We start from the raw sequence: 24,914 nt of genomic DNA, 5'->3' as shown, positions 1-24,914 counted from the left end.
CGCTGCTGCTAGTCTGGGGTCCACCCTATGAGAGCCCAGATCTCATGGGTCCGAATTTGTCTAAAGGTTCAAAGAGAAAGAAATAGAGGTAGGAACTTGCAAGAATTAATACAGAAACACTTCTCAGACTGAACGCCACAATGCTCCAGGTCGAAAAGGGTCATCAAATAAGGAAAGCAATAAAAAAGAAAATGACCCGAACCTAGGCACATTTATTGTATGATGCCAAACATCAAGACTAACAAGAAGATCCTAACATTTTCTCAAGAGGAGAAAAAAAGTTCCAACAAAGGAACAAGAATCCGAATTGAGTAGAGACAATGGAATATAGATCAGATTTATATTCTGAAGGAATCACAGTGGGTGTGAGTGGGACTGGGCGAGAGGAGGCGGGCAGCCAGACCCACCGGCCATGCACACAGACGCTATGGCAGGTAAACACTGTGGCGGAGCCAGAGCGTGGATCGAGAGAGCTCTTCTGAGGGGGAAAGGCAACAGAGCACTTGAGGATGCTCTGGATCTGGGCATATGGGGCCAGGGTACACAACTCGTGGACGGGGACAACACTTAGGATAATTAGGCTTAGGGACTGAGATGTTTGGCAAAGTAAGCTTTATACTTCCATCCTGGGACATCCAAGGGGAGATGCTGAATAGGCACTGGGTTCTTTAGGTCAGCAGTTCAGCAAGTATGGACTATGGATATAAATTTACATGCTTAGCCTGCAGATGATCTATAAGGTATTCCACAATCTATGCACCAGAAAATACAGTGCTCTCATGAAGAGATGGCTTCCAAAAGAGAACTCCCCATACTGGAGCACCTTTTGAAAAATATTTTCATTTGTATTTCTCACAAGAATTTGAAACAGCTCTAGTGAACGCTCCACAAATCCAGTGAGTACAAAATACAGTGCTACCTGCTTCCCATGAGTGCTCATCGAGATGCAAAGATGTGGATTCCAGAGGTCTTCCCACTGGGGGAAGAAAAGCATCCATGCTCAAAGAGACGTATTCAGTCACTACTGTTACAAACTAACAAGATGTGATAGGATTTTAAAAACAGGATTCTAATCCCGCAGCCCGTGTGAAACCCTTCTTCACATATGGATGCCAGCATCTTCTGACCGCCAGACCCCGCCCTGTCTCTCCTCTTCCCAAGGACAGACTATTTCCTTACCTGGATACGAGACCGGGCCAGATAGACATTGGATTTCCACTCGGTCTTCATCTTCCGGTACTGCGAGGACTTGGAGTGGACGAACTGCTTACTGTACGGCGCGTTCAGCTCCCCCGTGACCGTGCTCTGGAAGGACTTGGAAGTGCTGGTGCTGTTCAAGGTGTGAGGCCTGCACACGATGGCGCGTCAACAGGAAAGAGTAAAAGGAAAACTGAAGATATCTCCGAATAACGCCCCAGGCCACGCGGATTCGAACTCTTACTGACAGGAACATACACGGAAAGCCGCCTAGCCACACGGCGGGTTCTCCGATGCGGTCGGCACGGACACAGCCAGAGACAGCAGGGTTTGTAAGCAGCAGACAGATCAAGCACAAAAACCACTAATACGCCTAGAAACCCTGGGCTGTACTATGTGAAGTTAAAACAAAATACCTTAACACAAACCTCTTGACATGGGCACTCATTTTAGGTTCGGAACGGGCACAGCCTGTGGGGTTAACGGCAAGAGGGAGTTCCATGAGAGGATTGCGGCCATACCGAAAGGTGTAGTTCTCACACGCCTCAACCCCAGGGAGCTGAAAAGGAGCGAAACAGACACAAGGTTAATTTATTTGACCACGACTGCAGACAATCCTGAGCCGGCCCAAGGGATGGCCCAACTTGAACTTTTGTGGAAATAACTTGTCAACATATTCCCTGGGGACAAAATGGTCTTTTAACTTATGTTAACATAATCAGCCTGCACTCAGATCTAGTTCAATATTAATACACAAATTTCAGTTTCAAAGCGGGACTTTCATAAACTCTGGCAAATGCTCCTTGAAGAAAAGTATTAACCCACAGAACCACCAGAGGCCAGCCAACATACATGCCTGTGTGACTTCAGATCTGATTATCCCAACCCAGTGTGTCCTGACTTGCAACTTCGTTCTTTCAACTTTCATATATTTGGAATTTAAAAATTAAATATAGTTAAAAATCATTTATATGGTTTGCTGTCTTGATTTCTCACTTCTTCCAATTTGACTACAATGAGGTTATCACACTCAATGCCCCGAGAGTGCAGGTGGTAAGTTAAGGTTTACCTGTAAAATAATTTTTTGTTAAAGGCCTTTTCTAGAATACACTTCTTGTGAACATATTTCTCTATAGACATAAAAGATTCATATCATTTAGGCAGAGCTCTACCAAAGAAAGCAAGTAGACCTAGAACTCAGTGGCTTTTTGGGTGTCCTCTGCTTCTCCATAAAAAGAGAAAAAAAACAAACCCCACCAACCATCGATGATTTTTTTTCTTGTTCAAAATAATGCCTTATAATCACGCAACTTCTCAAAAGCATTGTGTGCAGACTCACTGGCAAACACGCTTATAATCTTAAAAGATTGCAAAGAAAGGTCAGAGAAGACCCAGTGCTCCTGCGGTCACTGCCCTCTGGTGATGGCCGGGCGCGGGGGCAGGAGAGTGGCTACAAACACCCGGGGGTCAGGGTCAGTGCAGGAAAACGTGAGGAAGCAAAGGGGACAGTAGTCCCCTTACCAGCACTGCCTGAGGACAAAACAGCGCCCCTGCCCTTCCCTCTGCCTCATCCGCACCCTCGAAGAGAACCTGAAATTTGTGAGCCACCTCCCTGAGGGAACGTTAACATTCACTGAGGTGTCCAGATGAATCAGATGCCTTGAGACACACGAAGAGAGCAAAGTGCTCCCTCAGAGTATCCTATTACAGCCCGTGTCAAACGGTCACACTGGGGGGGACCACTACGTGCAACCACAAAGGCTCGCCCGACGGCACATCGGGCCCAAGGCACTCACTGACTCCGCGATCCGTGCCACTGCAGATACCGTGAGCCCAAACAGATCTTCTCCCTTTAGATACGCTGGAAAAAGCTGGAGCATTTCAGACTGTTTTCTCACACATGCCACAGGCTCCAATATTTTATCCCAAACACCTACATATGGCCAAAACAAAAACAAGACAATTTAGAACAAACTTGCTCTCTGGAAAACAGGATGCAGTATAAAACAGCAAACTAAAGACGGACCAACCACTCAAAGACTTACCAGTTTCCAGGTAAAGCCTTGGAGGTGGTTATCTAACCACCCTGCTATTACCTGCTTATCAAATGGCAGTTTATTTTGAAGACTTTATGAAATGTTGGGGAAAAGAATGTGTTCCATTAAGGAAATTAAACAATGAAAGTGGAAAAGAAAGTTTAATGTAACAAATTCATGCAAGAACTTAATTCATTTTCACACAAGGTGCCTAACTTTACATTTTTAACTGATTAATCTAATTAGCAGTACTTAGAAGTATGTTTCTTTCCCCTCAGATTTAAATTAAAATATGAAATTGATATTTCCATTGGAATTATCTTCAGGGCATTTTCAGACTTTTTTTTTAAAAACAGCTAGACTTTTAAAAAAAGCAATTCCCCGGTACTTTGTGCATCAATAAAATGACCGCCTACAGTCGGAATTAAGTGTCCTATTTCTAGCTCCAAATTTGTTTAATAGCTGGTAATACTCATAAAAGACAACGTACACAATATGCTGTAAATACGGCTTCCTGCCTTCTGCCATTAGGAGAGTCCCCAACGCAAACAACAGGCAACCTTTATCTACAAATCACTGCTTTATCAACTGTGTGCTCAAATACATATTCTGATTTCGAGTCAGTGTAGCAAGTGCCGAGAAGGTGGCACAGCAGAGACAGCAGGGACAGTCACACAAAGAAGCTAAGCGTCGTGTCTGTAAATGAAAAATCCATGTCTGTTTTCATAAAATATGACCCAAAGAGCGAAAACAAGGAGGTACGGACATAACACACTCAGCAGCCGGCTCTGCAGGGCACACAAGCGTGCGTCTCACCTTTGGGCGAGGAGCCACTCAGGACGAGATCGTCGTGGCCCTGCTCCACGATCCTGACGGCGAACACCGGCCGCCCGTCCCTCTCCTCGATGGAGCACAGGTAGCGGCAGCGCCTGTTGGCGTAGCGGGTGCTCCAGTACAGGCGGCTGGCCTCGTAGCCCACGGGGAAGAGCGCCTGAGCCGAGTGGAACGCCTGCATCTGCTGCGGCAGCAGCTGACCGATCGTGTGGAAGATGAGGCTTCCGACACGGAAGGTGTGGTCACGCTCCCCGCGCTGCACGATGCTAGCGATCTGTCGCACCTCGTCACGTTGAACGTAGACCCGTCTGAAGACTGCGAAGTAACTTAATTCCTGCTCATGAATTCCCTTTGGTTTGTGCATGGGACAAAGCATAGTTTTATCCTTAAAAAACATGCATTGTGCTTTAATGGCGCAAGTAAAGTGATAAATGTTGGTGCACCGAAATCGGTGACAGCCGCTGGTGGCGCCCATCTTATGGCAGAAGACACACTTCATCTGCAGGCCCCGCCTCAGCGCCAGCTCCACGTTTATGAGGGCCCCAGCCTGGGTCTCATAGACCTCCGTGGACCACAGCGCACAATTCAAGTGGACCCACAGGTCTAAGTCAAGGTTGAGCAGTCTTGCTGGCCCGTCTGTCAACCCATCTCCCTCCTCGTGACAAAAGCAACACTTCCGGTAGTCTTTGGGCACAGGGTCAGGTTTAAGGGACGTGCCCAATTTCTTCAGAAACTCATCTATTTCGTCCTCACAAGGGGGTTTGAAGCTCCCCTTGGGGATTACAATGTGAATGCTCCACTTCTTCCACTTCATCCCTCTCCACTTTTTATTGATTGGCCTACAGTCTTCAAACCCACCGTGGACAGTCCTGAGCCGAGGCTTTAACTTGACCGTTACCTTGAGCTCGTCTGGCTTTGCCTCTACTTTGGCTGCTTCAAACGCCGGAGGGAAAGTGATGGGGGGGGAAGCCGGGGAAGAAGCTTCTTCCTGGAGCTGCGGGAGACAGTGCACGTCCAGAGTGGAGATGTTGTTACTGTACTGATGAAACACTCTGGAAGGCGTCTCTTTCACAGGCGACTGCGGCAACGGCGGGGCAGATTCCTGCAGTGAAAGGGAACAGGAGTAAGGAGAGCAGCTCATCCCCGAGCAGGAAGCCAAGCAGCAGGTGTCACGGGGCCTGTGCCCCCAGGGTGGGGGTGGGGCACAGGGACAGGGTCTCCGGGCTGAGCAGAGGCGGACGCCAAACACTGAAGGTGCTGACAAACACCCGCGGGCTGACGAGAGCACAGCCGGGTCGGGAGTCCCGCCCCAGGCCTTCTCGACAAGGCTGCATCTCTGGAGAATGCTCTGCTCCTAAACCTTCTTGGACACTCCTCTCTAACCATAATAAAGCCAGAAAAATCAATGCTGAAGAGAGGAGCTAGTTTAATTTGTACAATGGAACGGTGCTTTTTGTTGGACCAAATAAAACTTCAGAACATAATCTTCTCTGAGCTTATCCCCACTCTCCGAAATTCATGTCTGTTCATCTCAGGCTGAATTAATTGGCATAAATGTGAAGAAAGAAGGGGCAGTGGTCCCCTATCAACATACATCACACGTGACTCTTCCCTGGCGCTGCCCAGCTCTGATCCAGCTGCTGGAAGAGGTGAGCTCAGAGACAAGCCCCGGGACTTTCTCTCTGGGTACCCACAGGTTCCTGTTTTCACACACCCCCCTCCACGGGGTATCTGAGAAGATACACCTCACATAAATCCAGGAGCACGCAGGAACTGCACACCAAATTTAAAAATTATCTGGTAAAAAAGCAATTCCTCCTCTTATAGAAGCTGACATATTAATTTTTTAAAAGATTTATTTATTTTGAGAGAGCATGAGCAGGGGGGAGGGGCAGAGGGAGAAGCAGACCCGCTGCTGAGCAGGCAGCCTGACGCGGGGCTCGATCCCAGGACCCTGAGATCATGACCTGACCAGAAGGCAGATGCTTAACTGACGGAGCCAGCCAGGCGCCCCAACATATTTTAATTTAAAGTCTAAACCTATTTGGCATATAGCTTGATTTCATTATACTGGAGACTACTGCCTATTACAAAAATAAGTCTCCAGAACATTCTCCCAGAACAGACAGCAGAGCAATGATATGCAGGGAGGAATGACTGGTGGCACCACAGCATGGGAAGGCTTCCTTCAACACAAACAGTCAAAAATGTCTACCCATATCAACCACACATTTAGATACACTTAAATCACACAGAATCAGGTACAGCAGACCATTTCCACCATGACAAGCAAAATGCTTTCTCCCCCAAAATACAGGAGTAGACTTACAATGTGTTTGTGAACAGGTTTTCCCATCAGGTAAGATCAATAAAAGTTGTAAGTCTTACTGTTGTAATTAAAATAAGATATTTATAATTAAGTAAAACTAAAGATGTTATTAGGATTAGTGTTTTATTCAATTCTGAACTTTTAAGATATAATTCAAGTCTACCCCCCTTCTCATCAGATAAGCTGAATTTATCTGGAATAGCAACATGGGCTGCCCTTCCTCAGCCCGCGTAGCATGTGCCGGGATTTCCTGCACACAGAATGCTAGGAACCTGTTCTATCCATCAACGTAACCCAAAATCACGGAAACCACTCATACACTGTTCACGGAGACTATCCTAATCTTACCTTGCTTTCTGCATTTTTTGCTTGTGTAGTTGATGCATAAAGAACGAAGCAATTATTACTACAAAAGACAATGTCCTTCTCCACTCTATTGGAGCTTTCTCGGGAATCCTGAAAAGCAAAGAGAAACGTGTGGGGATCTCAAGTCAAAATTTCATAAAAACAAGATCCATCCATTGTTGGTTTTTATGCTACGTTAAAAGTGAAATTAGCTCTCTATTGTAAAAGTAAAAAAGTAACTCCCTGCCAATATTTAGCATGTAATTTAGCCAAAGAAAAAATAAATGTACAAAAATAAACTTTATTATCCATATTTCACTCTATTTAGTCATATGTGGGTCTCATATTATCCAGTTTACCAGTCTGCTGTCACTGTTTGGTTTGCAGCTAAACACGTCAAATACATGCTGAGGCTACTTGGTGGAACCTGGGGACCACGGGGCCACCACAGAGGGGCTCTTTCCGACAAGGAGCAAGCCCTGTGCCGGACACCCCAGCGGAGGAACAGCAGGCACCTTGTTCATAGAGGCCAGGTCTCGGAGAGACTTCCTGACGCCGCTCCCGAGAATAACCACCCTGCAGTGACAGCACCACTGCGGTCTGAGTGCCGCGCCTTCTGCACCGCCACGCCCAGAGTCCCGACATCCAGAGAGACCTAAGTGCAGAAGACTTTGTTAGTGATTCAAATTAACCAATAACACAGTGTAGTACGAGGTGTAAAACTGCCCTAAATCAACTTAGAACATGGCTCATTTAACGTTCCTGATACTATTCGTTATTCATAAAAATCTTATCTTCTCAGCATAAAAGTGGTTACAGGGCATCTATTACATGCATGGCCCTGGAGTATAAATGGAGGGACATAACTATTCTCAAGCAGCTGGGGAAACAATGCTCGTACACGAGGAGCACAAGAGAAAACCAATTCACCGTGATATTAATAGTCACCCTAAGTGCAAAGCGAGTGGGGTGGGGGATACTACTTCTGTTTGAGGGTTAAGACGATAAAAAATGTTTTATGAAAGATGCAGAGCTACATGTACAAGAGTCTTAAATGAGTGTGATTTGGAAAGTGGTAAAGGGCTAAGAGAGTCCCGGGCCCAAGATGAAAACGTGGTCACATGTGGAGCACACCATCCATGTGGGGCATGGAGGCAGAAAGGAGAACAGGGAAAAATGAGTGAGGCAGAAGCAGCTGGAGGCCGAGCTCAAAAACCCAGCACAGGCAGCTCTCCCTGAGTTCATGGATGAGAAGTGAGGAGCTGCCAGGTCCTGAGAGCAGGGCAAGGACCAAAACAAGACTCCGAGAGAGTGGGGTGAGGAGGCCTCGTCCCTGGGAAGAGCAGGGCCCATGGAGACAGTGCACAGGCCCAACGAGAGGGAAGAGGGGGCACAAGGCACAGAAGGAAGAGAGAACACAAGTACAGCCACTGGCCGGCCTCGTGTGTGCCGGCCAGAGAGGCGGTGGGGGCGGCAGGCCCTCGGGGGGGGACGCGGAAGCCAACGCTGCGGGGGGTCAGCAGCCCGCACAGAGAGCCGGCATTCCACGACTTCCCGGGGACATCAGATCCCACCACAGAAGACCGCGCACCCACAGAAGGTTCAGTTACCCACGACTACATACCAACACGCTGTTACTCGTTCAAAACTGAAGTGGGATTTTACAGAGCATCAGCTTAACCTGTGAATGGAAAGTGAACCTGAGGGTGGCAAACGTAAACCAGCTCACCATTGCTTGCTGGAGGGAACGGCACATCGGGCTGCTTCAGCCGGTACGAGCAGGCTAGTCGGGGAGGGTTTGCAGGTCCCGGCGGCGGCCCGCGGAGAAATACGTGCTGTCGACACTCCAAGCCTGGGTTCACTCTGCGGCCGCTGACCAAACCCACAGACGGAACATCCGGAGCATTACTAACCTCATAGCTGTTAGGAATTCGGACGTGAAGAAGGTCGGAAAATGCAGCCACCACACTGCTAATGTTCTAAAACGAGAGTGTGAACACTGTGTCACCCCCGAAGGCAGGAGTGAGCCACAGAGGCGAACTTCAGGTACCTGCTCTCTGCAGGACACAGACCATGCAAGCAAATCCAACCACTTTCATTCAGACTTAAGAGTCTCAGGAAAAAAAAAATCATTTTAATGGACCAGTATCCCCATCAAGCTTTCCTAAACAGAAATCCTCACGCAGGGACCCCTATTAACACTGAGTATGTGCGCGAGCGTTACAGTATTCTAGCCATAGGACACCGCCGTAAGGAGGGAGCTACACCGCATCAGGTTTCACAGCTAGGCAGAAACTTCCTTCAAGTGGACTCTGTCCGGCTCTGGGCAGAGGTCTGCAACAGCCCACGAGAATGCTGTCACACCAGGGCTGAGTTATACTGACAGCCAAAATGTCCTATCATTGGACCATCAGTATGGTTGCCAATATCCTCACAGAATCAGACAGAAAAAAATTCTCAGCAATTTATTAGTGTTTGATATGAGCAACTGCTACATGAACATTGACACTATTTCTGTAAAAAGTTCTTTTCCACGGCTTCATTTTCTATGTGTAATTATCGAGAGGTTTCTCTCTAAAGGACATACCCTTTAATAAAAACACGAGAACACTAACTTCATTTTGCCCCGGCTTCAGCTGAGATCCATGTGATGCTTATTCAGAGTGCTCAGAAGCAACCCAGACATCCGAATGACTGCTCATCCCAGCTCTGTGAGCTTCTGTCCGCCACGACCCTGCTCTAAGCCACCTGACACCCCTTAAGAATGGGGACACAGTTTATAATGTAAAAAAAGCTATTTCATCTTTACCTCAGCAGCTGTAGGATGCAGAGTAATTGCCACAGATATAAGACCCGATCTGGGACCATTTGGGGACGAACCAAAAGGCGGTGTGAAAAATAAAGTGCCTGGCTCAGTTTTGATGTCATTCCTTCTAGATTCCAAACCTTAAGTGGTGGGGAGAAAAAAGGGAAGAAGGACGGAGAGAGGGAGAGAAGGAAGGGAGGAAGGAAAGATGGATTGAGTACTAATGGCTTTTCAAAATCAAATTATGAACATTAGTAAACTGGCATACTGTAAAGAAAAATAATTCTGCTGAGCACCTTCCCTACCTTTCCCAGCACTGCTCGGAAGAATTGGAATGATGGGGGATGCCACAGGCTCTGGAGGCTCCTCTTTGACCAAGGACAAATCTGGGTATCTGCTCACCTCCATTCCAACCACACTCTCCGGAGAGGATGAGGGGACAAAACTGTCAGGACTGTCCCGATCACCACCGTGGTCCTGTATCCTGAGAGAAGAACAAAGATAACATGTCAGCACGGGCAAACCCATCACTGGGGCTTCCTGCACAACCCAGCCCTGTCCACGAGTGTGACTACGAGGTTCCCTCGGACAATGGCAACGATGTAAGAAGACAAAGAATAGGTTCAGGGCCAAACAAGAAATCTCTCAGAAAAAGACCTAAGAAACACATTCAACTGTTAAGCAATTTAAACAGTAGGTTTCCTCCTGACGGAACTTCAACATCAAAGTTTAAAGACCTGCCAAAGAAAGAAGACGTTCAGATTACAACACAGTGGAGAAAGGATGAAGACTTACACCTCTGCCAAGTTCCAGATCCCTGAGACTAGGAATAGTCTGCAGCCAGAAAAGGAAAGAGCCTTCTCGCACACCCCACGGCACAGCCGCAGAGCCCGCTGTGCTGCCGCTCATAGTGGAAACGCAGGGAAAACTCGGTCACTAGAGCTTCATGGGCCTTTATTTTTCCTAACTGATCAAGTACGGTGAAAAGAAGAAGAGAATGGTCTAGCCCAAGAAGTTAGAGGTTAACTAGGGTGACTGAGGTCAGAGGGCAAGTGTGGGCTCAAGCTAATGCTGTGGGATGCCCCCAAACCTGGGGCCTCCCACTCTCCCCCCACAAAGGAGACCCTGTTATGTGGAGAGAAGCTGAGTAGCAGCATTACGATGAGACCCGAGAGTGGCTTCCAGACGCAGTCCCTGTGACATCCAGTGGTGCCCTGCCCCAGGGCACCACACATGCACACCTAGGAGGCTGCCTCCCACAACTGCTCCCGATTAACAAATCTAGCAACTTCTAGCAATAAGATGCAGAAGAGAGCAAGGAGACCTGGATTCTAAATCTGGATGAGAAACATCTCATCTCCTTTTTGGTCCACAGTTTTCTCATTAGTAAAGTAAGGGACTTAATCTAAATGAGGTCTCATCAAATAGAGGGTAGTTACCAGATTATCCAAAAAAGAATCACCTGATGAAGTACATAAGAGCCTTTCCCAGATCTAACTAGGTGGGTTGTGGTTATCTACTAAGGACTGTGGTTTTTCCCCAGTCAGAATCTTGGGTCTAAAAAGCTGATACAAAGAAGTACAAAACTCTGGGCGGGATAGTCCTTAAATTCTCTTCCCCAAAAGCATTCTCTGGTATCGGTGACTGCCGCTCTTTTATTTTAGACATCTGGGAACATCAGTAAGTGACAGTGATCTGTGAAATATTTTGCAGAGAGACTCCCGTTGCCTTAATGTCTATTTGGTTATTTGTTGAACTTCCTATACCATCTAAGAATTTAAAAATGTACAAACTAATTACATTTAATAGTAAGAACGTTTTATAAACTAAGTCCTAAAGAAAACTATTCACCAAATTTTTACCCCTTCAATGTTTTTACATGCTATCCCTACATTCTGCTAAATATATATATTTTTTAAAAAATGAAATAACTAAAAAATATGTGAGAAAAAAGGAAAAAAGGACCTCTACCTTAATTCTTCCTGATTATTATGAGGTGGTGTTGGCAGGGAAGCTGGAACATCAACAGTCTTTGGGCCTTGAGCAATAGCTCTGGCTAACAAGTCATCCTGGGGTCGAAATGGCAGCTGAAACGGTTTAGGTCCTAGACTTTTGGTAACTGGAAAAGCGAAAACACAGAACCAAAGATAGATTTAGTCAAAACGGATACATGGGGAGAAAAGGATTGCCTTTTCACCATACACAGCTGACAAAGGCACACTGTGCAAAGGTGTACAACCCGGAGGTGTAGCATCATACCTTCATGGCTCATTAATACGCCAGCTCTTCCAGCAAGTTCTTCAGTTGTCGCAAAACCATTTGCCATCTTCTGACAAGCCATAGGAGGTGGTGTAGGAGGAAGAGAGGCAGGGGGTGTTGGAGGATTACTTAAATTATTCTGCTGCAGGAGACCAAAAAATTTTAAATTATGTGCTACAGAGCAAATATGCCATGACCTTGCTAAAACTTAGTTCTGTGAATTTTTAGCACATGGAAGCAAGGCTATAGACATGTCATCAAGATGCATCTTCATTCCTAAATGCACACCAAGAAGATGAATAAATGTACAAGGCCAGGAGGTTTTTTGGTGGGAGAAATACTCATGCTCATATGGACAAATTAGCCATTTGCTTACTCTGCCCAGCTTGAGTACTTGAAATTAAGAAGCAAAGTTACATTATTCTATTCTGTACATCTCTTTTCAAATTTCATTGTTATAGCCAGTGAAAGACAGCTTTAATAAATTGTAAAAGTTCTCAAAAATTCCATTATTCAGTTCTCATTAAAATATGCCCCAGTTCTATTAAAAAACAAACAAACAAACAAACAACTTGAGAATTTGTGGTCCTAATCCTATAATTACAACTCATATCCTCAATATTAGAATCTGGATTGTCCAAAACCTCTATAAAAAGCAAAAGTCTTAGCAATAACATGGAAATGGCTAAATCATTAACAAATGGGAGTCCCCTCCAAACATTTTCTCTCTGCTTAGCATGTCATCAGTTTGTCATTTGTTGATTAAGTGATCAGTCTCTCAGGGATTGTTGGAATCTACCAATAATACCATGAGAATCAAGTGCAAGGTGAAATTACAAATCTTGCAAAGATCTGGGATTTCATGAAAGTAATGAAGTTGTGTTGGAGAACAGGTTGCATCAGAAGAGAAGGCATTTACAAGAGTTAGGACAGGTTCTAACTGAAGAGAAAAGCCGATAGTGATAATAAATGGAGCATCACAAGAGAATGACTTTAATACTAAAGTAAGAAGAGAAGCCCTCCAGAAAACCGATGATACTCTCAAATATTTTTGCAAAAAGAGCATTTTACATAAGTCAGATGTGAAGTAAAGAATGTCTAATAAGGCTATTATAAAACGTTGCTAAAATAATAATACCAAAAGATAAATTTGAGTTAGTTTGATATTTTAGTTTAAGAATTAATGTCTAGTTATAATTAATGTCTAGTTAAATCATCAGACAAAATACACTTTTCAATTTTTTTCATTTCATTTTTCAGGGAAAATTGCTAACTATTTTTTTTATTCTATTTACTATGTATTTGGATTCATTTTAAGAGTTAATAAAGGTTATAGGAAAACAGGTATTTTCTCTACCATGGAAATACATAATGGATGTTCTTCACTATTTGTAGTCTTACCTATAAAACATCACAAATATTTATGTTAGAAACTCTTCATCCAGTGAAATTGTCACCTTTTAGCTGAACTAATAAAGTTTAAATGAAACTTGGAAGATTAGATGAAAAACAAGACAAGCTCTACCAATTCTGACATGGTATCCAAAGAGGAAGCAAGGTAAGACCTTGGTGAAGAAACCTACCTTGTAGATCAACTGAGAATAGTAATCCGAAACCCCTTCAAGGGTGGCACTGCCAAAAGTTCCTAGAAGTCGGCTCCCACTATTAAATTGGCCACTGCCATAAGGAAGAAAGTGCGCAAAGTTCACTCCAATGATTGGTTCCATTAGAGGGAGCAGAGAGAGCTGCTATTAAAAAACACATTGAAGAGTAATGTACACGGTCAACAAAACAGAGCGTTTCGCAACTTTTCTAAGACCCAAGGCAACTTAGTCCAATAAGGCTTGAGAAAAACAAGACTTAAAAATTTCGAGTATCAAAATGCTGGAGTAAGTAAGTGAGAGAGACCACAGAATCTCTAGGATATATTTAAAAATGAGCTTTATTCTTATCTGTCTTAAAGGGATGCTGCCAGGCACCTAACAAGAAAAACACGTTCCTTATCTTTGCTCAGCAAGAATCGGGGCGTGAAGGGAGGCCAGGTACCCCCAGTGGCACTCTTAGTGGCTGTCTCCCACCTTCTGTAACAACCACAAAGGTGTAAGAACAGAGTTTACTGCAGGGAGACCAGCAGCTGCATTTCCTTGCATCCAGAGTCACAAGTAACACAGACAGGTTTTTCTTGGTGCTGAGGCTGCTCCTTCTGAACACAAGTGAATCTTGACCATCACCTACCAATCCATCTATCTTACTGCCATTTTCGGGTGCCAATAGGATATGGTGCAGTTTTGCTTGCAATTAGGAAGTCTACTAGACTCCTTGTTGAGACATCATTTATCCTTGTAACTACTTTAATTAGGAAATATGGTGATAAAGAGAAAATTTCAGTTTAATAGGGTTGAAAAAGCATTTGATGCCTCACTTGACTTTTTAAAGGAGCTGCTCTAAGCGACTCACCTGCTTTAGGTGGGTAAACGTGTCTGTGGTGGAGTACACAGCCTGTTTCTCCTCTTCATCCTTCTTCCTTTTCTTGGAGCGAGGTGCAGCCTTCTCCCCTGTCCTCTGAGTCCGTTTGCTTCGAGGTTTCTTGGTTTCACTTCCTCCATCTGTTTTTGGCAATTGGTTGTTGCCACATCCAAAACCACCTTGCATTTGAGCCCCCAAAGTTTGCTAATGTAATTGGAAAGGTTAAGAGATAAGTGAACTATTCACATGCTGGATTTTGCAGTTCATGCTAATCCAGTTCCATTCTATGACACACACTCCTAACAGGGGCACTAAAAATTGAGGAAAGGCAGTAGCCTCAAATGGCCTGTTCTCTGAAATATCATCCCCTTTCCAAACATTATTCTCAAGTACAGAAATTGGTAAGCTGCAAAGCTTGAGGAAAGAGCAGAATTCTTAAGTGTGGCTACTTTCCCTCTCAGAGCAAGCATTACTCCTCAGGCGGGACCACGCGGTGCCAGTGTAGACCAGGGCTCCTCGGTCCCGCTCTCTGGAAGCTGTGGAGGAAGGACAGCCCCTGCACTGCGGTCTTGGGGACTTATTTTGGGTTCCCCTTAGGAACAGTTGAAATACAAGGTCTGTAGAAACAACAGGTAAGTTCCATAGCCTATGCACCTTCGCTGAGAGGAACAGTTAGATCAATAAAAACAAACAACACTGGTCATCGAAATTAGCTCATGATCACAACTGTGATTGAGTAATAACTGCTCTATAAAGTCAATGAAAGGGCCTACATATATGCTAGCAAATAACCCCTCCCCTCTTCTTTTAAACCTTTCTCTTTACTTAATGGCCAAGAACCCTGAAGAGGTCCTTAAAGGTACTGCTATCAATACCTAAAAATACGGGAATTTTTTTAGGGGCCAGTATTTCTAAACTTTACAGTTATACTTTGTTAGATAGGTAACTACAGTTGCTAGACTTATTTTGATGTGTTCTGCACTGAATCTTTGGAGGTTTGAAGATTATAGTTTCCAGTTTTATTCTAACTGGCTTGGAGCATGCATGGCAACATTTTTCTGTAAAAAGCCAAATGTAGTATTCCAGGCTCCGCAGTCCATCCAGTACCCATCATAACTACTCGACACTCTGCCCCGCTACCGCCGAAGTAACTACAGAGCATTCATTAATGAACAAGTGTGGCCGTGGTCCAATAAAACTTTTTAAATTCATGGACACTGAACTTGAATTTCATATAATGCTCACATGTTGTGAAATATTACTCTTCCTTAGATTTTTTTTTCAACCATTTGAAAATGTAAAAACCCTTCTAAGCTCAAAAAAGAAAGGGTAAAAGGTCTAAGCAGGCTCAGACTACCCATCCCAGGACGATATCAATGGTTCTCAAAAAGCAGTCCCCAGAGCAACAAAAAGAGTACCACCTGGGGATGGTTAGAGATGCACATTCCCTGGTCCCACTCCAGACTCACTGAATCAGAAACTCTAGGAGTGAGGCTCAGTGCCCTGTGTTTCAATAAGCCCTTTAGGTGATACTGATACATTAAAGTTTTGAGAACCACAGGCCCAGAACTGTGCACCTCTCCATTGGCTCTTATTAAAAAACACATTCTGATTGGTAAGTCTGTGCTGGAGAATAAGATTCTGCATTTCTTAAAAAGTTCCCAGGTAAGCTCAATGCTACTGATCCCCAAGGGCTGCACTTCTGAGTAGCAAGGACCTAAGAATTTCTTATTGGCTTATAAGAGATTAATAATGTAGTTGCTTATTAAGTACGTTTGGGTCAAGCACTTTAAGTGCATTGCAGACATTATCTCTAATCCTCACAATTACCCTAAAAAGCACGTATTACTACATTTCAAAGAATACTTCTAATTATAGGAGAGCACAAAGGTTAAAAATCATCCAAATGTCTGCCTGAGATAAAAAGTTAACATTTTAATGTATCTGTGTTCAGTCTTTTACCTATGCCTACATATATTGTGTTAAAACACAATGGACACACTTTGTATTCTTTTATTTTAGTGGCTTGACATTATTTCCCATGACATTAAACATCCTTATACAGCATAAATTTTAGTGGCTGCAAAAAGAATGAAAAAACAACTCATTCAGATATAGCTTTATAGAAATAATAATTTAATCAATAACTACTGTACTAGACTTTCTTTCTTTCTCTTAAATTCTCTCTCATTTTTTTCCCTCTACTAGTAGACAGGACATTAGCTATTCATGTGGTTACATCTTTGCATATTTTAGAATTTTATATTCCTTAGGTCAGATTCCTCCATACGTAATTAGCAGGTCAAAGATATGCACCTTTTCCAGACATTATCAGCAGAATGTGTTTTAACTCTGTTAATCCTTGCAGCAACCCTACATAACAGGGAATAGTATTACTCCTGTGTACAGATGAGGAAATCAAGGTACAGAAAGGACCGAACCTGCCCAGACCATCCTCCTGGTAAGTGATGACACATGAACTTAATGCAGGCAGAGTAGGAACCTCATAAACTTTCCAAAAAGGCTCTACCACTCACTGCACAGCAACTAGGAAGGTGCTCTTCTCCTAACCCCAAGTTACATGTAAAGAAACAGACTCAGTATGGAGGAAAACTTGGTGTATCCAACTATTGCCACAATAATTTTGCCTGTCGTGTGACTAGAAAGTAAACGGGATTTCATCATTTGTAAACCGGGGATAATAACCGTTCCTGCCAAATGACTAACTAGTACCTCGGGCAAGTTCTCAGCATAGGATACCTACCTGGAATACGGTAAGGCATCACTACCCCTAGTAATAAGGTACCCGACCCCTTGCCACCCTCCTAAATGGATATGAGAATACATGACACAGTCCAAACATTTATACATATACAAGTGATCTCATTCCTTTTTCTATCCTAACATCCTCTCTATATAACATAATCATCAGTATTAAGACTTAACTTCAATTCCATACACTGAGTACTTATTATGTGCTAATACTGTATTAAGTACTGAGAACACAAAGGTGCTCAAGATGCAGCCTATGCCCTTCAAGAAGCTCTATTTGAGTGGTATTATAAAAACTGCTATGTGAGCACATGGGCATCGACACATCTGAGAATGGTTGAGCTGAGAAAGGTGTGGGGAAGATGATTCTAGAACTGAGTTTTAAAAGAAAAGAAGACGTTGGCCAGATGTGAAAAAGAAAGGACAGCAACAGGCAGAAACAGCAGCATGTGGTGAGATCAGAAAGACCTTCAAGGGGATTGCAAGTAGCTCAGTATTCCTAGGGGGACAGAATGCAGTGGAGAAAGTGGTTAGAGACTGGGCATATTTGGTGGCGACAAATATGACTGAAGAAATATTACCACTAGAGTTTACAAGTTACCGGACTCTATCACTCCAGCACTCAATCTCTCCAAAATGGTCAAACACACAAATAAGAGAAACAAAGAGTAAGACAACACTTTTGCTAAAAGAACGGCTTCATTAGCAACCTTAAAATTGAAAATCTGAGCGAAATATACCACTTCACCCATTCGATTAAGAAATGAAAACTGTACAATCCCAACTGAGAAGCACTACAGGGAAAGCTTTAGGAATACGCCAGTAAGGAAGCACGAGCATTCAAGCAGACCAACCTTACAACCCGGAAACCCCAGTCCGGGAATAGCTCAGGGAAGTTCACTGAAATGCAGGGGATGGAATCTTGTAAAGGTATATTTTCAAAGAACCTCTTCATACAAAAAAAAAATGAAAAAACAAAAAAGCAAACTCAATGTTTTGTACCTTAAAAAGGGCAGAATATTGACACAAGGGAAACTATAAAGATAAAATAGTGTAAGATTCCATTTGTATAAAATCAAGTATTAATACACTGCAACACAACGGATTCCCAACACGGGTTACCCGAGAGGCGAGTCCCCCCGGGTATTAGCGGGTGCAGGAGCTGTCTTCTGTACTTCGAAGAGGTTAATGGAAACTGCATACTGATTTGCAATAAAGATACACAGACATTCACTTTTTGCCTCAGATCAGCTCAATGTGGTAATAATCAGCTGACAGGCACGTGTTACATATTAAATGCATTAGTACATGTCTTTGATTTTTGAAGAAAAAGTAAACAAATTATGACTTAATATGGGTTATGGGTATGAGTCAAAACATGGGCTCCTCAGAGGTAGAAACAACAAAATTAATATTTGGCCTTTAGAGTAAAAAGTTGCAAAATCTTGTTGAAATTAGTATCGTGGTTGGCACTAATCGGCTTAACTGTAATTTAAAACAAAGGGGAGACAAGGAAGTTGTAGTTTTCAGGGAGCACACTTACCAATCCTTCGACTGGGTTCTGCCTCTCAACTAGTTTGTTATCCTTTGTACAGTCGTCTTCTGAAGAAAAGCTGCCTTCAGGTTTTTGACTTAAAAGGGAAGATGATTTCTTATTTTTCAGCAGATGCTTCAGAAGTTCATTGCCCGCATCTCCCTTGGGAGCCGGGGCCCCAGCAGACTGGGGAGGACTCTGCCCTGAGGAGACAGGACCAGCCACCACTCTTTCTTCGGCCTTACTGCCTGTCTGTTCCTCCGGCTCAGGCCCATCTTGGCCCGGGCACTGCTGCGGCTCAGCCGCCTCTAGTTTGACCTCCTCAGCTGGGGCGGGGGTTTCCATGGACAGCTTATCCGCCTCTGGGTTTGCATAAGTCTGTGGATTTGGAGTTCCCTGTGATAAATCACTGTGGGGCAGCTTGTTTTCCAATTCTGTACACAGCTGGCCGGCTGCCGTGTTGGGAGCTGACGGGCAGACAGGCTCCGCCGACTCAGGTTCGACTTGCGGAGGAAGCTCGCCAGGCGCGTTCACTGTAGGCGTGGAGGTAGTTTCTGAGATACTCGGGGTCGGTGGAGCAGTTATATCTGAGTGGGGGGTGGATGGCGCCCTGGTGGATTCCACATCCTCATCTTTCTTCTTCTTTCTTGTTCTTTTCTTTTTCCCTTTTTCTTCTGGGATTATGTCGGAATACAACTGGATGAGAGACTGGGCTGATCCTGGATAACTCTGTCCATGGGCTGCGGCAGGGTCTTGGCCACAAGAGAGACTGCTGTTAGCAACTGCAGATGCTGCAGGTAAAGCAGCTGTAAAAGGAGGCCGCACCGGGGACTGCTGGAAGCTGGCCCCAGAAAGACCTCCATGTACCTGCTTGACAGAATGGAAATTTGGGCTTCCACCAGGAATCGATGGTGAATCAGGAACGAAGGAGGGAGGTCCTATCTGCCTTCGCTCACTGGTTTGCATGAAAGTCTGGGCGGGAGGGGAATTAATAGACCCCTGTTGCATACTCTGCGGCTGTGAGCCCTGCCCCATTTGCTGTTGGTGCTGGGGAGACTGCTGAAGGGGCCTGGGAGGCTGGGGGAAGTCACAAGGCAGCTCCGAACTGTAGAACGGCATCTGGGAGCGCAGCGAGCCATGCGGCTGCATCCCCACCCCCTGCTGCAGAGCTCTCTGTCTGTCTACCTCTTGCATGAGCTGGATTCGTTGTCTTTCCTGCTGTTCTCGTAAACGTTCCTTTCGTTCCCGTTCCTGGAAACTTTCACTGAAGGGGTTATTGTCATCAAATTCCACCCGTGGTGGTGGTCCACTCTGTGGATTTGCACTGGACACCGTCCCTGGTGCTGGTGTGCAAGTTCTTATTGGTAACTGGGCAACGGGAGGCTGAATCCTAGCAGGATTGAGGGGGAGGTGGGCAGGAGCACTGGAAGGCTGCCACCCAGGTAAACTCGGCATCCTGGCAGGGCTGGAATGCCCCGGAATGACCGCTGTGTGCTGTTGGTGCTGCAGCTGCTGCGGCACCAGGGGGAAGCTGGGCTGGCTCATGGCAGGGGCGGGGGCACCTGGAACGAGGGGCGGCTGGGGCTGGACACCTGGCATCACGGGAGGCGGGGCCATTGCGCACTGCTGCTGCTTGATCCGGTAATCTTCAATCAACTCGGCGTGCTCTTTCTGTTGTTTACGGATCTGGAATCAAAAAGTGAGGCTTACTCATTTATTTATACTGCAGGTATCGAACTAAATCACCGGCTGATGATTGCGGTGGGGGTTATACATGAGGCAGATCTTGCGGATGCAAAAGTATTTTGCTTAGGCAGTGGAAAAAAAAAAAAGAAATTGGATCGATAAGCACTAACGAAAGACTGCGAATCTTTTTAACAACAGAATTTTCCTAAATCATTTGTAAAACTTCTTTACATATGATATACCAAAAACAAATTCGAAATATATTTTTCTGAAATAAATATTTTAAAAACCTTACCACGAAAGTCATAAACTATTTAAGCTACACATCAAAAAGTAAAATAGGACAATAAACAAAGGCTACACAGGAATCAGCAAACTCACCTGCCTGAGAAGTTACATTAATACACGAGGTCAGAATAACCAAGATTTAACTCAGATTTGAACCATTTAAAACAAGTTAAGATTTCATTTCTTAAGTATACAAAAATCACACAAGATATTAAAACAAGATGAAATACTAGCAGGTACACCACCCCGCCCCCCAGTTAAAAAGACTAGATTGGTGAAACTCTTCGAATTTAAGGGATCACATACTCAAATTATAATTTCTAAAAAATATACAAAACTCTGAGGTAATATTTGAAATAGTTCCTAATATAATGACTGACTCGTGTCCATTAATTCATTCCAACAACCCTTGTGCCACCACAATGTACCAGATGCTACGGACACACATCAATAAAGATGCAGCCGTGTCCTCAGGATGCAGCTTGCTCAGGAAGGGGAGGAGGTGATGCTGGTGCTACCCAGGTCCTCGGTAACCATCCGATTGGAGATGCAGATTATACCAGTACACTGAGCCCGGCAGCTCTAATGGTTTTTCAGCTTATCTTCTTCAGTTTCCCAGACAACGAGCACGTTCTCTGCACATACTGGTTTTGGTGGGTTTCCAGCGGCTGTAGAACTATCTAATTTTCCTCCTTCCTGCCCAGGTGCCTCGCTGGAACTGGGGGATTACCATGGGACTGGTGAAGCAGGAGTACAAGTATTAGGAATACAGGAAGGGGGTCATCATGCCTTTCCCATGACATTTTAAAATACTTTTAAACATGTTATCAGCTGCTTATCTTAATGGGATTACACTGGATTGTTGGCAACTATACAGTAACGGATGATGTGTTCCATTTTCCAAGTACAGTATTAGCTTCTAAATAGGATTTGATCCATGGGTATGCAAAAGCCAGGCCCTCATCATAAGGAATTTATAGAAAGACACCAGCAGGCAACAAAAGTGCTAAAATTATTTAGTAGGAAACACCTATCATTAAAAGAATTTTACTCGCAACAAACATGGACCCATAGAGTAAATTTAGAGAGAAGAACCATCTCATTCCAGAACTGTCCTAGTTTTAAACAATAGGGATTACATTACAATCACCTTACTGTTGGAACATTATTGTGGTTGCTATAGCTTGGAGATGACACATCTGAACCAAAAAAAACCCTACCCTGAGAATCAGCTAGGAGCGAACATGTCACCTACCTCTGTGAGGACTCAAGAGACTCTTGTTGTGTAAGACGGTGACAATACTAGCTTCTTCAGAAAGGTGTAGAGAAGGTTAAATAAGACAACATACGTGAATATGTTTACCAGAGTCTTCACTACACTGACAGTACTCCAAGTTTTATTAAGTCAATCTACTCTGGACTCCTCCTTTTCTACTATTAACATTTGGATTACTTTTCAATTTTCTTTAAAAAATTAAAATTGATAAAAAGTAAAACTGACATTTAGAGATTAGAGTAGCCATCACCACAGTCAAGATTCAGAAGAGTTCTGTCACCCCAAAAAGTGTCCTCATGCCACCCACTTATAGCCACACCCTCCTTCCCCCATCCCTAAGCCCTGGCAACCACTAAACATTGTCCATCCTTATAATTTTGTGATTTCAAGAATGTTATATAAGTGGAATCTGTATATAACCTTCCAGAATTAGCTTTTATCACTCAGCATAAGGCTCTTGCGATCCGTCCAGGTTGTTCTATATCAATAGTTTGTTTTTTTTTAATTGCTGTGCACTATTTCAGTGTATGGACATACCAGAATTTGTCTAACTATTCATCACTGAAGGATACCTGAGTGTTCCCAGTTTTTGGTGACTATATGAGTAGAGTGGCTATAAATATTTGTACACAGGTTTTTATGTGAACCTAAGTTTTTAATTCACTTGGGTAATTACTAGGAGTGGGCTCTTAACCCATTTTGAACACTTCTAATGTTTTACTTTAAATAAAAGTTTAAATTTTACTTCTTTTTTAAGTATAATTGTTATTTCAGTATAAGCATTTTGAGAAACATCTGGTTTATAATGGAAGGTAATAGCAAAATGGTTTCATTTGGGACACCTGGGTGGTTCAGAGGGTTAAGCATCTGCCTTCAGCTCAGGTCATGATCTCGGGGTCCTAGGATTAAGCCCAGCGCCAAGCTCCCTGCTCAGCGGGGATTCTGCTTCTCCCTTTCCCTTTACCTTTCCCTCCCACCCCGCTTGTGCTCGTGCACTCTCTCTCTCTAATAAATAAATAAAATCTTAAAAAAAAAAAAAAATTGTTTCATCTTTCAGGAATGTGTCTTTTACATAAGATATACCATGTATTTTAAAACCAAAATATTGAGAATAATAAAAACATCCCATATGAAAAAGAATAACCAGAATACTTCAAATTACCTGTTCTAGCTGTTTCTGAACCATGCTTTGCTGTTCGGTAACATGCTTGAGTTGCTCTGCATCCTCTTCTGGAAATTCACGCCCAGCTTTCTTGGCGGTACGTTGCTTTGCTGAAAGGGCTTTCTTAGATTTTCTGTGTGCACCAATTTGTTCTTCAAGATATTTCTGCTGCATCTGAAGAAGCTGTTGGGTCTCCTGAAGCCATTCTTCATACTGCTTACGCTGTGAATCATCTAAGGAAAAAATGAAAAATTCATCTGTGTTAATTTTCTAAAGGATCCAACAATGTAAAAGTTATACAAATCCATTTTGTAAGGAAATGCAGTTTCACCATGACCTTGTAATAGGTGTCATTAAAACATAATACTAAATATTAGACCATAATTTAACTTTATCAAATAGGAGACTTTAGAAAAACATTTATTTGAGGAAAGCGAAAAATGCATGTTCTTAAGTACAGTGTTAACTTCATACTCAGAAATACTATAAATCTAATCTTTGAAAAACAGAAGACTTTTATCTAATGGAATGCTTTTCTCTAACCCACATGCCATACTATCTATTAAGTTATATATGTATTATTGATTCAACTTTACAGAATGTAAATAATTTTGGTTTTTTTAAAGACATTTTTTAGAAATGTTTTGTTTTGAAGAAACAAAGTTGGGTATACACTATCACCAGAGCATGGATTAGATATCATTTCCCATGCTAATTTTCCTAAGTTTATAAGGTTTTCTTATTTCTTAATAGCGAAAAAATACCCTAAACTTTGAGGAAGGGAACCTAAACTCTTTTAGAGGGGACCAACATGAAGTCTATGTTTTATAAAGGAAATCCATAAGTTAAAAACATTGCTAACTTTTATGAATTTTGTAATTTATATTTCTATAAATAAGCAAAGGTATGGAATAATTATTAACCAGGTAAAATCTTTTCTGCTTTTATGACTGTCATAAATATCTCCCCAAATAGTTATATCTCTTCATTTTGTACCAATATTCCTTCTTTATTCTTTAAGGGCACTTTACGTCACTGATGCCAAATCCCAAAAACAAAAAAAAAGTCATCTTATGGTAGTAAAATTCAAAATATACCTTTTGACTCACTATAAGACAAAGAAATGAATAAATACAATTCCAAGAAGGACATTAGCTGAAAAATTACATCAATGATAACAGAATATTGTCATACAGTAAGAATCCAACCAAAGCCAATGGGCACAATAAAGCCAGAAAAAGCCAGTTGGTTATAGCAGTATACTTGTTTTTAATGCAAATATGTACTCAAATTATAATTATGATTAAATGCAGGGGTTAATTTCAAAAGGTCAGACTTTGGGTTTGTTCCTAAACCCAGAAGTTCCAGTACATGTATGAACTTGAAATCTAGTCTACTAAATTTGAAGGGCATTTTTCAAGAACAGGCTTTTTCACAAGATTTCAGAAGTTCTGCTTCTGGTAGAATGAGACCTACCGCAAGGAAAGCCTTTCTGGTTTCTGGAACCAGGAGAGCAGAGGTGAGCAAAATGAAAAATAATGGTGAAAAAAAAGTTAGCTAAACAGTCTGAAGATTTCAGAAAGGTTCAGTTTGGGGAGAACTTTAAATACTATCCTGAACCACCTTGGGACCCCTGAAGATAACTAGAAAGGATTCCGTGGCATCCTGCATCCTTGACCTTCACACCATGCTGCTAACCCAACTTATTTCTAAGCCTATTCCCTTTGTTGTTCCCATTTAGTGTCCTTGTCACTTAGGCAGACAGTCATTAGAACAAGAAGTGGTTTAATTCTACAGATTGTAAAGTGCCCAATCTATATATAAAAACAGCAACAACAGTATTGAAGAGAATGGGGAAGATGGTTTTTCTGTATTAAAATATTGATCTCTAACTAGAATTCTTCATGCACAGAGAAAAAGAGCA

The 24,914-nt window shown here is 43.2% G+C and overlaps 1 protein-coding gene across 11 annotated transcripts in view; it reads right to left on the bottom strand.

Moving 5' to 3' along the window:
• KMT2C (lysine methyltransferase 2C) overlaps positions 1-24,914 on the bottom strand; it is a 195,195-nt gene that overhangs the window by 7,762 nt on the left and 162,519 nt on the right. For 8 of the 11 annotated variants that reach the window (XM_032394303.1, XM_032394302.1, XM_032394300.1 and 5 more), the window contains 15 exons: positions 22,991-23,223; positions 18,588-20,264; positions 14,264-14,476; positions 13,390-13,554; positions 11,807-11,948; positions 11,519-11,666; positions 9,853-10,031; positions 9,551-9,687; positions 8,471-8,720; positions 7,257-7,396; positions 6,745-6,852; positions 4,050-5,169; positions 2,994-3,130; positions 1,614-1,756; positions 1,180-1,348 (listed from right to left, as the gene is read on the bottom strand). In XM_032394303.1, coding sequence (XP_032250194.1) covers positions 1,180-1,348; positions 1,614-1,756; positions 2,994-3,130; positions 4,050-5,169; positions 6,745-6,852; positions 7,257-7,396; positions 8,471-8,720; positions 9,551-9,687; positions 9,853-10,031; positions 11,519-11,666; positions 11,807-11,948; positions 13,390-13,554; positions 14,264-14,476; positions 18,588-20,264; positions 22,991-23,223 — 4,961 coding nt within the window. The remainder of the gene's footprint in view (positions 1-1,179; positions 1,349-1,613; positions 1,757-2,993; positions 3,131-4,049; positions 5,170-6,744; positions 6,853-7,256; positions 7,397-8,470; positions 8,721-9,550; positions 9,688-9,852; positions 10,032-11,518; positions 11,667-11,806; positions 11,949-13,389; positions 13,555-14,263; positions 14,477-18,587; positions 20,265-22,990; positions 23,224-24,914) is intronic. The other 3 variants (XM_032394307.1, XM_032394301.1, XM_032394304.1) reach the window with 3 other exon arrangements.

The sequence above is a fragment of the Phoca vitulina genome, unplaced genomic scaffold (genome assembly GCF_004348235.1).
Source record: "Phoca vitulina isolate PV1807 unplaced genomic scaffold, GSC_HSeal_1.0 scaffold80, whole genome shotgun sequence".
Taxonomy (NCBI): domain Eukaryota; kingdom Metazoa; phylum Chordata; class Mammalia; order Carnivora; family Phocidae; genus Phoca; species Phoca vitulina.
This window is presented reverse-complemented; position numbering and strand designations above follow the sequence as displayed.